The sequence below is a fragment of the Atheta coriaria genome, unplaced genomic scaffold, assembly GCF_025399875.1.
Source record: "Atheta coriaria isolate IRGN ID8LTWV9N9 unplaced genomic scaffold, Caltech_Dcor_3.1 hic_scaffold_3_pilon, whole genome shotgun sequence".
NCBI classification, from domain to species: domain Eukaryota; kingdom Metazoa; phylum Arthropoda; class Insecta; order Coleoptera; family Staphylinidae; genus Dalotia; species Dalotia coriaria.
The window spans coordinates 3,387,406-3,405,714 of NW_027045445.1; the positions used below are offsets into that span (position 1 = coordinate 3,387,406).

An 18,309-nucleotide genomic window follows, 5' to 3' on the forward strand; every position below is an offset into this window, starting at 1 on the left:
TCAAGTGCTCAGCTATAAACGGCCATATCAACTCTAGCGTATCGCTAAAAAAATGTTCTTGGATCAATTTTTTCCGCTCCTAATGCGAAACGTACAGTTGGAGGACAAGAGCAAAGCGCGCAACTCGTAACTTGGAAACAATTAAAAGACCAGTAGTTCGACGAGTGTGTTTATATTGCTCCCGCGACTGCGTATAAGTTGCTAGTTGTACTATCCGTGACAGCCGATCGGAATTAAATTTATAGTTGCGCGTTCGTCGCGCGCTGGGAGACATTAATGAAGTTTAAAACTATAATAAGTTTATTTACCGTGTGCGCCCACGTAAAGGACACTCAAATATTGTTTGGTATTGCAAAAGAAACAAGGAGTGGCCTGCAGAATCAGTGCATAAAATTTCGTGCGCCCAATTTGGTGGATATTTTATTCGCGTGAACGCTGCATTTATTAATAAATTAATCCGTTTTTTGCTTTGTAAATAGATTTGTGATTTCGCTCGTTTCGTTCGGCGTTTGTGAGTTTTTGTTACTCGCGCGCATTTCATTTCTGCACTCGCACTTACGAGTATACGTAACTGTTTTATTGTTATTCTTTGCTTTGGTGTGCGCGCGTGAGAGTGTGTGAGCGCCCGCTCGTTCGCCCGATTCCTTTTACACATTATTGAGTAATTGATGAGTAATTACGTGTCGGAATCAAATCGTCTTACGTGTTTCGATTTGGAACGCTTGCAGGTAGTCGATTCAAGAGCGCGAAGCGGTGCGGACGGGAACCTGCAGCAGGCAGCGCGTCGGAAACTGGAGGTGTTCCAGAGTCAAGTTCCAGGCGGACGCATCCAGGTGATCAAAACACAAACAGTGTCCAGTAGCCGTTGGAGTAGTCAAGGTATCACTAATTCCACGCCCAAGGATAATAATCAGGATGTTTTTGAGGATCTAAAGGTAATAATTAAAAATGCATTAATGTGATAATGTGATTGAAACAAAGCAAGACGGATTAACATATTTTAATTATGGTCGTATTATGCGGTCGTATCTGCTTTGCAGTTGTCCTTAAACCCACTGGACTTGACGTCGGAAAAAGCGAAGGCTAGCGTAGGCCGCGGTGTTGGACGACGGCCACCTTCGAGATCGCGCATACGAGACGACATTCTCGCCCGCAACAGTAATCTTCATTCGACTGCGACGACAAACCTTCATCGCGTGTCGCGGCTCTGCCATCAGATACACAATAGCGCTGTAAAGCAGACGTTTGGCAAGCATACGACGTGTGCAGACACGATCGAAGCGGCGCTCCCAATCGACGAGCGCGAGAGCGGTGACGGCGTCGAAATCATAGACATCACCGACGAGCACGAACCCGTCAGGCAGCACACGAATCTCTCACGTACGAAGAGCACCAGCTCCGAGGACTTCTTCGAGAAGCGAAAAAGTCTTGAAGACTTAGAAGACTTAGAACAGTTGCAGACCTGGCGTCGCACCTCTAAACTACGTCGCTCCTTACAGTATCCTAAACAGAAGGAAACCCAACCCAGTAAACCGCCTGACTTGCCTCTTCCAAGCGGAAGTGTAAGGAAAATCCGCGAAGATTTGGAAACCGGAAGACGTTTGAATACAGCTCTACGCGGTAACAACGTCGATTTGGATGCGCTCGATCAGATATTGAAGTCGATTTCGAATTCGAGCATCAGCAGCGCCCAATCTGACGCAAAGTCAAACGATAACGAACCGGACGGTACGATCATTACGGCGAAGAAGCAACAAAAACGCCATTCGTTCGTTACGGTCGAATCGATACAAGCCGTACGCGATAAATTGAGACGTACCAGCTCGCCGACCATCAGCATCTACGAACAGGAAGAGGAAAAAACAAGCCGCGATGAAGACGACGATGGAATCGTAACGGACAGACCGGTGAATCTACGACAATTAGACACTAGCAGCAGCAGTGACACTGTTAACATGAGCGCACACAAATCGCGATATGTGCGAAACGAGATGGATGCGAGCAAAAAACAAATTTCGGGTACGGGGAGCCTCGAATCGCGCAACAAATTCAATAATTACAGCAAACAAGACGATTGGTTCGCCCGTCGTAAGTCGTATGGTTTCGAACAGATGCAACAACCGCACGCCGGCGGCAGCGATTCGCTGAAAAATAATAAAAACCGTAACGAATCGTCTACGGACAGCGGAATCTGTCGGTCGACCGAAATTGTCGTCGTATCACCGCCGTCGAAAGTCAACGTCAAGCGGCGTGAGTTTGACTTTAATGATGTTATTAAGGACGATAACGTGACCAACGTGAAGAAATACGCGATGATCTTTGAAAATAAGAACGATAGCAAAAACGCCATTAAGAATGCGCCGCGCGGCAGCGAAGGAAAAAGACATTCGATTGCGGTGGACGAGTCGAAATATATGAACAGCAATAGAGAAGAGAACCAGTTCAAAAGAACTAGCTTGGTGATTAATGACAATAATACTAATAATATTAATAACAAAGATGACGACAATAAAAAGATCAACAAGAAGGTAGAATTTTGTAAGACCGAAGTCCACTTTGCTGCTGATTCTGGACGCGTGAATATTGTGGAAACTGATGAAAAACCGCCCCCCACTCAACGATTCCGACGCAGAAGACGCAACTCAGGCCCACCTGAAGATTACACTAGAAATGGTCTTCCTGTTCAACATTTTGGTGACAGTACTTATGAAAAATTCTTATTTGGGGACGCAGCTGACGAATCTAGTAACGGAATATATGAAAATTTACAAAATGGTGTTATGGCACAGCCTAATTCTATTCAATCTAATACGAAAATGAGTGCAAACGTAACGGTAAACGCAGTGAATGGCAATTATTTTGAATTCGATGAGGAGCCACAAAAGGATAACGAAAACGAAGCACCAAGGGGCATTTTAAAGAATAAGCCAATTAAACCTAGACCGTTTCTGTTAGGCGCTGACAACTTGGAAGATTCATGGACTGCAAAGTCGAAAATTATTCACGAAGATCAACCAATATGGAAGTCGACCATTACTTTGAAGAATGCGCAGAAGGATCAGAAAGAAGAACAGGAATTTCAGAAATTGCGTCAACAGTTGCGTCCTACTAATCGAAGATTGGATTATTCCAGCGAAGATAACTCAACGCAAACTGATGATAAATCTTATTGTTCTGCGTTTAAAGATTTACGAGTAACACCACCAGAAGATGAATGTTCTTCGTGGTCAGTTGCCGATCGAATTAAACAAGTAGAAGAGTTGAAATGGACTGAAAATAAGGGTTATTCAACAAAGGTGAACTTTGGTGACGGCGAGGCAACAGTCGTTGAGAATAAGCACACTACTTGGCCGCGTAAAGATGAATTTAAAGGTAGGTTTGTGATTTTTTTCTTGTGGTATGGCTGTAGTTTGGTATCAAAATGGCTGCTTGACGCTTCTTACTACATGCATTTTCTGGCAATTTCCCCATTCTTGCATTCTTGCTTAGAACTTATATCTTTTATTGTACAAAAATACCATTTCCTATTAGTGCACGTACCATTTCATCTTCATGGCTCGCAGTAGACTTGGAACATTTAACCGACGTCAAAATTTTAAACAATACACGTTTGCAGAGGTGAAAAAACGCAACGAGCTCAATAAAAGCTTAATTGTTCGCATTGGCCAGCACGATGATAACTCAAATTCGAAGCATAAAATATGCTCGAAAACGATGCCGAACAACGCGAACGGCTTGACTACAACCACGAAGATTACCATCGATTTGTCGCCGTCGCCGACGACGGCAGACGATGCGAATGATTTCAAATTCCCGCGTGCTGCTATTCAAACGTTCAAATCGCCGTCGTTGATAATGAATACATTCGTTCGTAATGATTGCATCAAGGGCGGCAGCAGCATACATATGAAACCAAAGTTGACAGGCCTGGAGGATCTCAAGCAGATGTACGAGGATGCACATAGTGATGTCGAAGCTGACAAGGAGGTACATCGCATTTTGATGAATTCAGCGGAAGAGCATCAATCTAGTGTGGCGTCAGGCAGCTGGAGCAAGATGCGCGCGTTCAAACAGGTCCACAATTACCAAAAGACCCAAACGAACCGTGTTAATGGATCTCATAATCATTCACTTATAGAGAAAGGTATTTTTGTACTCTACAAGTCCTTGCTTGCATTCCACAATTAAATTTAACTCAATTTAATTATAATTTATCAATAAACACTTAATATTAAAGCAATTCTTATTTTCCAGAATCGAACAAAAGTACGATGAGTGATAAATCGTATAAATATAAATTGATCAACGACCAAATCGAACAAGATTTGAAATACTTGAATCAAGAAGTGATAAATTTAAATCTAAACAAGTCATCTATAAGTAAAAGTCCGTTAAATAACCATCATGAAAAGCTATCTAGTCCTTTCCTAGTTGGACAAAGTCGTTCCAGAACAAATTCATTGAGCTCCGATCCGGAATCCACTCGATACGATAAAAAAATTGAGTCTCCGAAATTTTCAAGAAGAGATCCATCTCCTAATCGTTTTGGACCTTCTGTTTTGAGGCAGCCAAAAAAATCAGAAATGGCTTATTTCGGTGTAAATACTTCCGCAAATAGTCAGAAAAAGACTTCAGTTCTAACTAAAACATCAAAATTGTCGGACAAACCGGATCTTTTGCAATTTAACAACGACATCTTAAGAAATAAATCATCATATATTAGTTCCGCTCCTACTTCAGCACCAATATATGAAAACACAAATGTTAAGAGTAATCAAATTAAATCAACCTTTGATAGCAGTATTTTGGAAGAATTGACCAAAGCTGCTGATGAAATTCTCCTAGCAGTCAACGGTTATACAGATGAAGAACGCAGTCGTATGAGCACTGATGACGAATTGAAGTCGCGGCGGAGAAATGAAAAGTTGGACACTATTACCGAAAATAAATCGTGGAAACAGTCAGCAAGGGTTACATCAAGTAATCATATATCTCGTCTACGAAACGACAAACAAAAGTCATCAAATTCTTCGATTGATAGTATCACGCGTGATGTCCACAGAAGTTTTGAACAACTTGATCGGAAGACAGCAAGCAGACCTGCTGAGAAGTCAGATCAGAAGACACGTAAAAAGACTACAACCGAATTGGCTAGCAAAACAACAACGAAAGCAAGACGCTTGCAGCGTGCCAATAGCCGTGAAGCACTATTACACTCACATGGCAGTTCATCGGAAGATTTACCGAATCACGTCGAAGTAATCAGGAAACCGCGTACTGTTAAACGTACGAAGACTGCTCAGTTGAGTGTCACCGCTACCGGTCTCGAAATGAAGAAACCCAACCGGAAATCGTTGGATACGTCCGTTGTACATAAGAGCAAACACGGGGAACGGTAAGTTTTTTCTTGTTTCCGTAAAATAATGAATATTGCGATTTGGAACGGTTACAGAACTATGGAAAACAGTTTGCCTGAAATTCTACACAAAACGGCCGTGACAACGATTCGCAGCACAGCTGAAAAGCAAGCCGCAAGCCGAGAACGCGCAAAATTGCGAAGTGAAGAAACGAAGAAGAGACAAGCTGCTTCAAGTGTGACTAAACGCGAGACTAGCAAAGGTAAACTAGATTTTAGCTACTTAAGTAATAGTAAACTTATTCGAAAATCGTGTTTTATTTTGTTTGTTTATTTCTAGTAACTCAGAATAGTAAATCTGTAGATAGGACCAAACGAAGCAAAGAGAGCAGCCGACATACTGCAATGTATGTACCAGTTTATAGACATAGAAGCCCCGTTTTACATGTCAGTCAGTGTCCATGCTTATGTTCGTAACCGTGATCGGTTACATTAATTGCAATTCAATCGTAAGAAACGAAAGCTGTCGGTGTATCGCAGTAGTGTCCCTCAACAAAAAGCATTTACTAAATCTTGAATATCCATTCGTAGATTATTCGTATTCACATTGGACCTAATTTCTACATTTTATCAATTGTAAACGTAAATTATCCATTACTTAACATGAAAATGTTGTCTCTAACTCTGTAGATTTGAAGTAGAAAAAGAAATAATCCAGATTGACATAAGACTAATATTACTTTTTTGAAATTCATGTAAGTTGTACATTTTTATTCTATTTTTTAGATCTAACCAGAATGCGAAGAAATTATCGACACGAAACGACATCTTAACTTCGAAACATTAACAGCAATCGACCAGAAGGACTGGAAACATCTAACTGCACTTTTATGATGGAAAGAGTACTGATTCAAACGTAATTTGTTAAGTAGCAAGAAGATTAGAAGCATGGGACGATTATTCCCACGGTGGATGTATAGATTTATTAATTAATCTGCGACTTTCCTGCCTTAGTTTATAAGTTCCTAAACCCCAGATTATAAATGGCCTATAATCTATATAATATTATAAATTGTAAAGCAACACTTCGAATATTTATAATTTTATATTCGCCACGTACTTGACTAATTGCTTTAATTGGATTTCTTCTCCTCTGAACGAAACACCGCCATTAATATTTATTGACACTTTTATAAATCAATATGTAATATAGATTTAACAAGACGAAAACATTTTATCCATTAATATTGTGATCTATAAAGTTGTATGCTTTTTGGTAATGTGATTCTTTTTACATAATTATTTTGAATAATAAAACTGTTTATTAATTGCTGTGTGTGCATGTGACTCGAAAGTTGACCTTCTGATAAGCATATTTTATGCTTTCCTAATGTGAAGTTACTCCAAACTACGATTACGATTAGTTAGTGCACCGTTCTACAACTAAACTCATCAGAAAGTCATAAACCTACAAAGCGGTTTTCTTAAATTTCAATAAAATGGTAAATTTTTGAAGATAGTTTATATTAAATTTCTAATTATATCGTTTTATTTAGTGGGGCGGACGGTTTAAGAGTGCTACAAGCCCGGAACTGAAAGAATTGAACGCTTCAATTCACATCGATAAAAGAATGTATAAAGAAGATATAGTCGGAAGCCAAGCGTACGCTAAGTCATTAGAACAAATTCATTTGTTAACAAAAGTGGAGTGTGCTGAGATATGTAAAGGATTAGAACAAGTAAAACTAGAGTGGGATAATGGAAAGTTTGTAATAAAAGATGATGAAGATATACATAGTGCCAATGAAAGACGATTGAAAGTAAACTAATATAACTTAATTATTACAAAAGTGTCTTAAAGAAACTAATTACAGGAAATTATTGGTAATGCCGCTCATAAATTGCATGTTGGTAGAAGTCGCAACGATCAAGTAACGACCGATATGAAACTATGGTTGAAAAAAGCAATTGCTGAGATAGAAAACAAACTAAAAACCTTCATCAATGTTATGGTCAATCGTGCGAGATTAGATATTGATGTTTTATTTCCGGGTTACACTCATCTACAGAGAGCACAACCTGTTAGGTGGAGTCATTGGCTCTTAAGGTAAGTTTTATATGAAAAGAAAATGCAGAATATAATTTAATGTTTATTGCTTTACAGTCACGCTTGGAACTTTAAGTCCGATACGGATAAATTGCAACAGGTATTAAAATCTACTAACGTTATGCCTTTGGGCAGTGGTGCTCTAGCAGGAAATCCTTTCGAAATAGACCGATTTACATTAGCTAAAAATCTTGGCTTTGATTCTATGACTCCTAATAGTATGCAAGCAGTGGGTGATCGTGATTATATCGGTAACCTTTTAAACATTTTGTTATAATTTAATACACATTAATTTATTATAATTTTTACAGTTGAATTTCTATTCTGGGCGTCTTTAGTGGGGGTACACCTAACTCGTCTTGCTGAAGATCTGATTATTTATAGTTCTAAAGAGTTTGGTTTTGTTAAAATTCATGATTCATTTTCAACCGGAAGTAGTTTAATGCCGCAGAAACGAAATCCTGATAGTTTGGAACTTGCGAGAGGGTTGGGGAGTGGAATATTTGGTCAGGTAGTGTTTCTTTTTAACAAAAGATGCCTCAAACGTCTGAAAAATTGATAAATTCCAGTGCTGCAGTTTTATGATGACTCTATCCAGTTTACCTTCAACTTATAACAAGGACTTACAAAGTGATAAAGAACTGATGTTCGGGGCGTATGATAAACTGATGGGTATATTGGAAGTTGTCATTGGAACAGTCGAGAGTGTGCAGGTAGTCACATCGGTCACAACACATACTATAGTGCATTCAGTTATAGAATAACGCATTTTTGGTAGATAAACGAGTCGCGATGTGTGGAAGCATTAACATTCGATATGTTAGCAACAGATCTTGCATATTATCTGGTACGCAAATCGGTTCCATTCAGAGAGGCGCATCATATTGCTGGACAAGTAGTTGCAGCGGCTGAAAATCGATCTGTTGAAATGTGCGATTTAACTTTGGAGGAATTGAAAGCGATAAGGTAAGTTGTTTAGTTCTTTATTTGTGTATTGGGATTGCGATTCAAAACAAATAATATATTGTTTTGACGAATATACTACGTTTAACCTTGCGCAAAGTATTATTATAATTATGATTACTTGAATAATGGTTTGAAAAATATAAATTGAGATCAAGTGTTATTAAAAAATGATTAAGAAACCGCGCGCGCACGTGTTATCAAATCAATAATTTCAGCTCCACTCTGATACGTTTTTAATGAATGAAAATTACGTGACAATATCACGCCATAAAAACATGAATTATTAAAGTATGGAGCCTTGGTTTTATCGGTTTCTTTCAAAAATATGTAAATATTAGAGTTTAGTCATCGCTAAAATTAATAAAACACGGAAAATTTTACATAAACTTAAATAAAATTATGTTACACGCTTTAAATTTTGTCGCTGCTAGGCTAATTAAAAGATTAAGAAACTTATCACCTCCGTGATACATAAAGATTGCATCAGTTCCACTTATGCAACAGTGTAACAATAATAAAATAAATCTCTGTACTCAACAATCTCTTAAAACGACATTTTATTAAAATATTGAATCAAATTGTGAATGATTGATATATAAGAGTTTGCTGATTACAGCATACATTTCGATTCGGACGTAGCCAGAGTGTGGAACTACGAAAACAGCGTGGAGCAATATCAATCATTCGGCGGGACAGCCAAAAACAGCGTCCTTGGACAAATCCATTTGTTGGACGCCTGGTTGGCTACATCCAACGAAATTCCTCAATAACTCAAATGTGTACATGTACATACATACAAAACAATAAATACAATTATAGTTGAATAATCCATACGAGTATAGAGGTGGATATAAGTATATTATTTCGATTACAATCGGGTGCGTGTCAGTTGTGAATAAAACATTTCAGGGAATACTTGAAGAGACATTTTGAAAAATTGCCAAGATTTATTTTAAAAAATTGGCAAAATGTCGAAGTTATTCATCTCAGAAAACATCGTTTTAAAGGATTCTATTCTTGACGGTGGGATATTGATTAAAAATGGAAAAATTACGAAACTTTTACCACGAAATATACTGGAGAAGATGGAAAATACGGTCTGTATATTCAAAGATGTTTCATATGTTTGTTTGTAATAACATTGGTAAATTTCCAGGTAGACTTTAAGGATTCTTACCTAATGCCAGGTTTAATCGATAGTCACGTGCATTTGAATGAACCGGGACGCACCGATTGGGAAGGATTTGAAACCGGTACTAAAGCAGCAGCCGTAGGTGGCATTACAACAATTTATGATATGCCATTGTAAGTCTTCTTCATTTATATCAACACGTGCAATCTAATTCTCTTTCTTGTATTGCTATTGTATATAGAAATTCTATACCTCCCACAACAACGTTAGATAATTTACGGACTAAAGTGAATGCTGCTAAAGGTAAAACTTACGTAAACGTTGGGTTTTGGGGAGGATTAGTTCCTGGAAATCAAGTAATAAAATAAATTACGTATATTAGCAATAGAAATATTAATGAAATATGCTCATAGGATGAATTGCGTGCAATGGTTGATGCGGGGGTTGTTGGATTCAAAGGATTCTTATGTCCTTCTGGTGTAGATGAGTTTCCTAATATTAATAGGAAAGATATGGAGAAAGCTTATGAAAAACTTCAGACTACCAATGCCACATTATTAGTAAAATAGTTTATTTTATCTCTCTTATATAAATTGTATAGAAAATTATTTATTTTTATAGTTTCATGCTGAAGAAGGTTGTTGTAATAACAGTAGTGAAGAAGTAACAGAATCACCATTTAAATACTCAACTTATCTAAAATCAAGACCGGATGCATTGGAAATGAATGCTATTACTATGATTATTGAGTGCTTGAAGAAATACAAGTAACTATTATATTTTGAGTGTTGATATTTACTGAAATGGTAATATTTTAGAGTTAAATCTCATATTGTTCACTTGGCAACTGCAAAAGGTTTGGATATTATCAAAAAAGCAAAAGATGCTGGTCTGCCACTAACAGTTGAAACATGTCACCATTATCTCAATTTACATTCGGAAGAAATTGAAGATAGACGCACCGAATTCAAATGTGCACCTCCAATCAGAAGCTTAGCCAATCAGGTACTAATTATTTGACCACATAACTGTTTTTTTTCAATTTAATTACTTTGTATTTAAAAAGAAATTATTATGGAATGGTTTGACATCTGGTATTATCGATATGGTCGTTTCGGATCATTCTCCATCAACGCCTGATTTAAAATTACTAACGTCTCCGAATGATTCAGACTACGGAAACTTTATGAAAGCTTGGGGTGGAATTGCGTCACTACAATTTGGTACGTAAATTAATAAAAACCTATAAGCAAAATTGTTATTGTTTATATTCTGACAGGTTTATCTTTGATGTGGTCACAATGTAAACAACGTGGAATTTCCATTCACGCGATGAATAGATTCGTGACCCAACACACCGCAAAACTTGTTGGTCTCCAGAAAACAAAAGGTTTTATTGCCGAGAATTATGATGCTGATTTGGTGGTGTGGAATCCGAATGACACAATTCAAGTGGAAACCAATATAATCCAACATAAAAACAAAGTATAACAATAATAGTAGTTCATTTTTGAATTGTGTTTCGTTATATATTCACCTGTGCGCTTTTTCAGGTGACGCCGTATCTGGGGAAAACTTTACATGGAAAAGTAATTGCGACCATTGTCGGCGGGGAAATAATCTACTCGCAGGAAACTGGGTTAGCTCCACCGTGCGGAAAATTACTCGTAACGCTGTAGATATTTATTTCTAGCAGATGGAAAGTGCAGTTACATTTAAGAAAAAAATGATGGTGTTGGAAGAGGTAACAAACAGAATATTTTATTGATTAGAGCATATAACTATATCAATATAAAATTTAATTAATTATTTGTCGCTCCCAAGTTAATCACAGATCATTTTCGTGATTTTGTATTCTATTTTGTAAAAAACAAACAACAATTTGATCTGATACAAAAAAGATAACTTTTTTATCTAACGTAATTTTAACTGCTCCACCTGCTCGCCTACTGTTTCATCATGATGATTGTGTGAACATGTACACTTGAAAAGCGATTGAGGTCGTTCGCTCGTGCGCACTTCGCGCTCATGACGGTTCATTTCATGACGAAGACGTCGTTTTTCCTCTTTCCCCTTTTCGCGCGCTCGCCTTGCTCCACCGGTGGAGCGCGGCTGTTGCGCTTCGGCTGGGTCGCGACTCGCGCCACACGTTTGCTCTTCGCTTCTTCCACGCGGCGCGGATGACAAAACCGTGACTCACGATGACGTAATTCGTGCCGCATTACGTCAGCACGTCTACATGTGGTTCAAGCTGGTGCGTCACACTCCACGATACAATCGCGTTCGCGGCGCGAAACAGCGCTTCAAACTCGCTCGACTTGATCCGAACGTGATTAAAGCAATAACAAGTCATGTTTTCTACTTGTATACATTCATACTTTTTATTTTTAAACCCTCACATTCGACAAATAAATATAATATGGTTTTGTTTGATACTTAACTACTGTTTGCCTGTGTTGATTCGATAGTGACGCACAATCATATTCATTTAAATAAAAAACAATAACCGGTTTTTTGCATTCTCAATAATACATTATCTATTTCTAATGAAATACGAATATCGTTAGTAAATTATTTTTGTGTCTGCGTAAAGCTTTGTTTGCTTAGTAAGAGAGTGTTTAAAGTTTTCACTGAATATATACGCCTGTGTAGTCATATATAGCAACTTTATTTGAGTTGCGTTTAATATGTATTTATAAATTAATTCAAGGTCGTTGATTACGCATGTAACAAATCACGCTTGATTATACACAGCGGGTACTGAAATTAACGCGTGGTTTTTGTGTTTCGTTTTTTATCGCTTTTATGGTTTTGTTGAAATTATTTAACGCTATAGCATTGCTAGCAATATACATTGATTTTCTGATTTTGCACAATCGCTCAAATTAATTAGCGCTGTACAAAGTTATGGTGGCATGAGTCTTGAGTAACAATACGAGTTTTAATATGTAGAAATAAACGCATGTATTGACGTTGATTCGCTAACGAATTTGAATTTGCCGCGCTCTGCTGTGCAATTCGGCGTCGCTGCGAACGTGCCCGATGAGCGCCAGTACGATCGGTCGCCATATCTGTGACGCGCACTTTGTTAGTGTTCGTTCGGCCAGTGACGACCGCCCAGAAATTTTGACGTGGCTACTACGTATCCCCTTCGTTACCCAGTCCGGTTACAGCAAGCTGGTGACGAGGAATACGTAACTGGTAAGTACCCAGCTGAAGAATAATAACAAATCTGTCATGGACCGGAGACGGTGCCCGCGTAGGGTTGATCGCTGTCCGTGCGACGGCGGTGTGCGACGCGGGCACGGCGGATTAATGATGTTGCCCGCGCTAGGAACAAACGCTTTCGGCAGGGTATCGCTGGAATATGGCGTCATATGATTATCGTGCCGCACCGAAAAGCAGTGTCCGCGCGCGTCCCGTGTGTGCGGCGCATTTTAAATTTAGATCGACGTTCGCACGGATCGACGACAGCGTCGAATGAGTTGCATAGTTGGATCCGCGCACTTCATAACGGATTAATTACGTTCCTTCGCTGTGACCAAACTAATTCGCGTACGCATTCAACTCACTTTTAATCTCTGTTTTAACACGCGACATTCTTAATTTAATTAAATGTGTGCCGACGAATTGTGATAGCCAAGACGTTCTTCATAGCTCCTAGAACAAAGCCCATTTCTGCAAAATACAAGGATTATAAACGATTTAAATAAATCGACGGAGCACCGGGTGCAAGTGATAAACGAAAATGTTGAACGTTTTTGAAATGGTATACACAAACTTGTTCATTAGTAGCAATGACGTCACTACTGACGTCATCGCGGTTTATTTATATTTAGCAATAACAAAATACACGAAAACGCAATTTGAATCATGTAAACGTTTTAATCATGATCAACTAGTTAGTTATTTTATTTGGTTTTGTTACAGGTCATCTATGGAGATGGAAGGCATGGTGGACGAAAATGGATCTGTTGATCCCTTAGCTCCATCGCCGGAGCCTCCAGTGATATCATCGGTAGGAATTACAACGCAGTCACAACTGGTGGCAGCAACAAATATTGTACATCTAACGTTGCCAACTAATGATCATGCCCAAGCACAGGTAGCTTAACAACACCTGCCTGTGTGGGCTATTAAATATTTTCTTCTTATTTATTGATTGTTGCTTGTCTGCAGGTACAGAGTGTTATACAGCCCAATCAACAGTCTGTTATACAAACTGCAGCTAACATCCAGCCACTTGTTGGAAAAGGAAATGTAATTTTGGTTAGCAAACCGAATTCAGTGATACAAACAGCACAGGGCAGTATACATGCATTACAAGTAAGTTTTATACAGCTCTTAAGGTTTACTTTTTTTATAATTTGGCTTTTCTAATTGGAATATTTTTTAGGTGGTGGATCCCAATAGTGATGATAGCTATTCAGATGATGAGTCCCCGAAAAAACGACGTGACCTGCTGACGCGGCGACCCTCCTACCGGAAAATACTCAACGATCTTGGCGGGGGTGAGATAGCTGGTATGTTTTTTATTGCATGCCTCTTTCGGTGGCTTGACTCAATTAATTCTTAAATTCTCTTAATTCAGTCTTACTGTCAGTTAGAGTTTTCATCACTTATTTCCTATTTAATAATCACGTCTGCATGCAAAATAACAAAACAAGATGTTAGATCAAACATATATTAGCAATTTATTTATATACATGGAATTTTAACATGAAACTCTAGACTTGATGAAACATCTTGTATAAAAGTTGCATGGTTTTTATTTGATACTCTTATATATTAGTTGAGCAAAAATAGTAGATGTCAGTCGCAATTTGCGTATTTGTGGTATGGGATTATAAACATAAAACTGCTGCAGCGGAAAACTTGTAAAGTTTTAAAGCGTTGCGTTTCTGTGATTGTACAAACTATGGTGCTTTTATTTAGCAGGTGATAAGCAAAAGATAGAACAGTATTCAAATGACGGGCGAAGACAATAAATTAAGATGTTAATGAATTTGGTGTTCACAGAACCTAAAGTCGAGCAGACTTCCTCTGAGGGCGACAGTGAGTTATCATCTCACTCTATCCCATACCACACAGGTCAGTTTGCCAGTACCAATATGTTATCAATGTATCAACAAATCTCTTCCATGGAACAAAGTAAACAAATTAGAGTTAAATATTTGTATCACCGTTAATACTTCACAGATTAGTGTGTAAAAATATTTGAATTGATGGATACAACTAACAAATTCGCGGTGATTGGGGCAACATAATGTAATGTGTGGTAATATATAAAAACTTGGTATAATATATAAAAACTGGTATATTATATAGGCGTTAACAAGCTTTTATTAAATAATTGCTTGTAATGCAGATATTTTATATATAATGTTGGTTTGTATTTGGCAATGCTGTAGTTAATTCTTCTGTTTTTTTTTTGTTAGATGCACTTTCTTCATAGCCGTAGTCTTTTCTTGAAGTTTCTAATATATTTGTTGAAGTGAATGCTAGAATTAGAATCAGCTATACTTAGTAGTGCACATTAATGTATTCTGCAGTATTTGATCTCATTACTATATATTTGCCTGATAATATTAGATCAATGATACTTAAATAACTAAAATAATATAGTTTTCAATATTAAGAGTCAGATTATCTCTATTACAACTAAATTCTTCTTATTCTCTTAATAACTATAATAATAACTTATACCTATATTTTAAACCTTTGCAATTTAGATTAAATGTAATAATGTCAGTTTTTTTATTAATTATTAACATTATCAGTGTGTCACGAATAAATTTGCAAACAGGATTTGATCTATAATTTTAAAATATTAATAAAGACATATTGTTACAGTAATACCGGCAGGTACGATACAAATTTCAAGTGGGGAGGGCGGCCAAAGTATTCATACACTGACAATGACGAATCCCGGGGCAGGAGGTGCAATTGTTCAATACGCACAAGGACAGGAGTTCTTTGTGCCTGGTAAGTACGTTGCAGATGTGGCGTTTGATTAGTTGTTAACATGTTTACACCTTTGTCCAGTGGGCACACAAAGCGTTACAATTACTGGAGGCGGTGGCGAGGACCAAACACGAAAGCGCGAAATGCGACTATTAAAAAACAGGGAGGCTGCACGCGAGTGTCGACGGAAAAAGAAGGAATATATCAAATGTTTGGAGAATCGTGTCGCGGTGCTTGAAAACCAAAACAAAGCATTGATAGATGAATTAAAGACATTGAAAGAACTCTATTGTCAACAAAAACAAGATTGAAAAGCGCGCTATGCGCGTGATTTTTGGTCGCGGGTTTTGGATATACTGATGGGTTTAAGTAACCTCCGAATAATCTCATGTAGATTTAAAAAGTGATGATGCAACGCAGCGTTTCGATGTGAACGCAGTTGCTATTTTAGTTGGTTTTAACTTAATTTTATATACGCCTGGTATATAAGTAATTGGTTCAACCGAAGGTTATTTGTTAGTCCCCAGGGTATTCTGTTTTTGATCCTCTCAAACTGATTTCTCTCGCCTTTAATGAATATGTCTGCTCAAAGGAGCACTGAAAGTATTTTTCTGCTTTGAAACTAATTGAAGTGTTTATCATTGGGCAAATCAACGATTACTAATCCCGTCACAATCGGGGTATGTATTGTAAATTATGTACTATAAATTATTTTTATTGTAAAGCGTATAAAGAAAAGGCTTGTGAGAGAAAATTAAAATATATAAGCCAAGTTTAAAATGTACATATAATTAGCGCGGTGTAGAGTGTAATTTGGTTTTGTTATATAGTTTGACTAGTGCGATGCAGTTGTAAGACAATTTGTGACGTGATGATGTCCGGACCTGATAGCGAGTGCCTTGATATTCTTGACCCTGAATTAGCAGAAAGCTTCATTGCCGAGTATGAATTTTAAAGTCTTAACGAAACATTCAATTACGATAATTAAAGTGTAATATTATCTGGTCGGTGCCATAATAATTCTGTTACAATTTACGAACTGTGGAAAATATCTTAGAGCGTTACCGGCCATATGTATATGTAAATAACGTATTTGAAAATCAAACGTTATATTGTAAGTGGAGAGAAACAAAAAATCCTCGAATTTTCTACAAGATATATTTTGATAATTCGCAACGAGCATGTAAGTTAAAACACATATTATGTGTTAAAAGTAATCGATCTAAGTCAACAAATGTAAATATTTAATGTATACAGATCATATTACTAAAATTCAGTAATTGTATTTTTACACGACAAGCATATCAAACAGAAATAATTTCGGATTCATGTTGAGCATGCAATCACAAAAACAGTAATTTACATATTTGAAGCATTTGAATTTTATCAGAACATTACATACAGTTTCGAATAATTTCACAATATATGTTCATCTAATAAGATGATATTATTTTAAAATTGGAGCAACTGATGCCTTGTTGTTTGTAGGGATATAAATCTCGAAACATACACATGAAAAATACTTAATTATTATGTATTGATTATATTTTCATTACTTTTTCTGTATATAGAAACATACAATAATTCGAATTAGTTGTCAAGATTTATTTGTTGTTGTACATGTTTCAGGGTTTATATTGTTGTTTGCTATCTCAGTAGTCTTTATAAAATGTAGATGAAATTTGTAAATAAGATTCAAATATAATAGATGTTATATTAATATTTTATTGGAATTATTTTTCTAAGTTTTTTCAACGAGCGCAGTACAACAGGTCAACGTACAACGTGTTTAGTCGTACACGCGCAGTAATCCGGTGAAGACGTCTTTCTCGTCGATGGATTTTTGTAGCTACATTTTGCGTGTTTTTAGATTTTAAATAATCGTTATTTAATTTTAGTAGAAAATCGATCGTAGGGCCAAACCATTGATTTACCGTGCGCGGAACCGAGAAATGAGTGTTTAGTATATGTGTGTCGCCGTAATGGATTTATATTTAAGGTATTAAATTATGAATTCATAGAAATATGTTCCTCGTGTATAAATAATTTAGTTATAGCAAGATTAATAAAGTGAGTCGTATTTATTTTACAATCCACTAATTATTTGTCATCCTCCAATTTTTGTGGTTTTAGGTGTCTAGCGGGCGAACGCGATGTCGTAGGACAACCGTTCTTACACTAAATTGTAGGTATTAAAATTCTCTATCGCTTTTGTATATAATTTGTGGGTTTATTCCTTGAGAACCCTACAAAAATGCCCTTTTTGTGTTTTTCGAGCCTCTATTTTTTGTGGTTTTAGGTGTCTAACGGATGAACACGATGTCGTAGGACAACCGTTCTTACACTAAATTGTAGGTATTAAAATTCTCTATCGTTTTTGTATATAACTTCTGGGTTTATCCCTTGGGAAACCTACGAAAATGCCCTTTTTTGTTTTGCGCTCACCTGATTTTAGGTGGCGAACGCGATGTCGTAGAGCAAACGTTCTCTCACCAGATTGCAAGTTTTTAAACTCTTTATCACTTTCATATATAATGTGTGAGATTAGCGCACGCAACCTACAAAAATAAAATAGAAGTACGGTACTTTAATTGCTTCAAATCACATACTTTCTGTTATTTACAGCAGATAATTTGGGTACCAAAATATTGGCAGTCGCGTTGTTGTTTTTAACTTACGAACATAGATTGTTGTCCCTCCAACTGTGAGTCGGTTATCAATTCTCGTTCTTGTTTAGTCCGACTTAGTCGTTCGTGTGCCGTGGTGTGGTGTGCACGTGTTTTG

General features: G+C 37.2%; 4 protein-coding genes across 19 annotated transcripts in view; all 4 read left to right on the top strand.

Moving 5' to 3' along the window:
* Nucleotides 1-6,688, top strand: part of LOC135789418 (general transcriptional corepressor trfA) — a 28,410-nt gene extending 21,722 nt beyond the window's left edge. For 2 of the 6 annotated variants that reach the window (XM_065299233.1, XM_065299232.1), the window contains exons 3-9: nucleotides 729-935; nucleotides 1,041-3,372; nucleotides 3,617-4,144; nucleotides 4,255-5,395; nucleotides 5,453-5,619; nucleotides 5,697-5,865; nucleotides 6,143-6,688. In XM_065299233.1, coding sequence (XP_065155305.1) covers nucleotides 729-935; nucleotides 1,041-3,372; nucleotides 3,617-4,144; nucleotides 4,255-5,395; nucleotides 5,453-5,619; nucleotides 5,697-5,833 — 4,512 coding nt within the window. In that variant the 3' untranslated portion in view covers nucleotides 5,834-5,865; nucleotides 6,143-6,688. The remainder of the gene's footprint in view (nucleotides 1-728; nucleotides 936-1,040; nucleotides 3,373-3,616; nucleotides 4,145-4,254; nucleotides 5,396-5,452; nucleotides 5,620-5,696; nucleotides 5,866-6,142) is intronic. The other 4 variants (XM_065299234.1, XM_065299235.1, XM_065299236.1 and 1 more) reach the window with 4 other exon arrangements.
* Nucleotides 6,689-6,761: 73 nt separating this feature from the next.
* Argl (Argininosuccinate lyase) lies at nucleotides 6,762-9,258 on the top strand. The gene is made up of 8 exons (XM_065299239.1): nucleotides 6,762-6,858; nucleotides 6,913-7,176; nucleotides 7,231-7,463; nucleotides 7,521-7,714; nucleotides 7,775-7,974; nucleotides 8,033-8,176; nucleotides 8,242-8,429; nucleotides 9,046-9,258. Exons 1-8 carry the CDS (start codon nucleotides 6,856-6,858, stop codon nucleotides 9,197-9,199), a joined length of 1,380 nt encoding a protein of 459 aa, XP_065155311.1. The 5' UTR covers nucleotides 6,762-6,855; the 3' UTR covers nucleotides 9,200-9,258.
* Nucleotides 9,142-11,479, top strand: LOC135789422 (allantoinase). Of its 2 annotated transcripts, XM_065299241.1 has the most exons (10): nucleotides 9,142-9,283; nucleotides 9,339-9,526; nucleotides 9,586-9,734; nucleotides 9,803-9,917; nucleotides 9,975-10,121; nucleotides 10,183-10,328; nucleotides 10,380-10,566; nucleotides 10,628-10,784; nucleotides 10,841-11,046; nucleotides 11,115-11,479. In XM_065299241.1, exons 2-10 carry the CDS (start codon nucleotides 9,398-9,400, stop codon nucleotides 11,238-11,240), a joined length of 1,362 nt encoding a protein of 453 aa, XP_065155313.1. In that variant the 5' UTR covers nucleotides 9,142-9,283; nucleotides 9,339-9,397; the 3' UTR covers nucleotides 11,241-11,479. The 2 variants fall into 2 exon arrangements, with proteins under 2 accessions (XP_065155313.1, XP_065155312.1); XM_065299240.1 differs by lacking the exon at nucleotides 9,142-9,283 and having other exon boundaries at nucleotides 9,295-9,526.
* A 1,123-nt stretch (nucleotides 11,480-12,602) lies between these two features.
* Nucleotides 12,603-17,247, top strand: CrebB (Cyclic-AMP response element binding protein B). 10 transcript variants are annotated; one of them, XM_065299246.1, is made up of 7 exons: nucleotides 12,603-12,762; nucleotides 13,492-13,666; nucleotides 13,741-13,887; nucleotides 13,958-14,084; nucleotides 14,581-14,712; nucleotides 15,415-15,546; nucleotides 15,607-17,247. In XM_065299246.1, exons 2-7 carry the CDS (start codon nucleotides 13,499-13,501, stop codon nucleotides 15,834-15,836), a joined length of 936 nt encoding a protein of 311 aa, XP_065155318.1. In that variant the 5' UTR covers nucleotides 12,603-12,762; nucleotides 13,492-13,498; the 3' UTR covers nucleotides 15,837-17,247. The 10 variants fall into 10 exon arrangements, with proteins under 10 accessions (XP_065155318.1, XP_065155320.1, XP_065155321.1 ...); XM_065299248.1 differs by having other exon boundaries at nucleotides 14,581-14,652; XM_065299249.1 differs by having other exon boundaries at nucleotides 13,492-13,579.
* The last annotated feature ends 1,062 nt before the right edge of the window (nucleotides 17,248-18,309 follow it).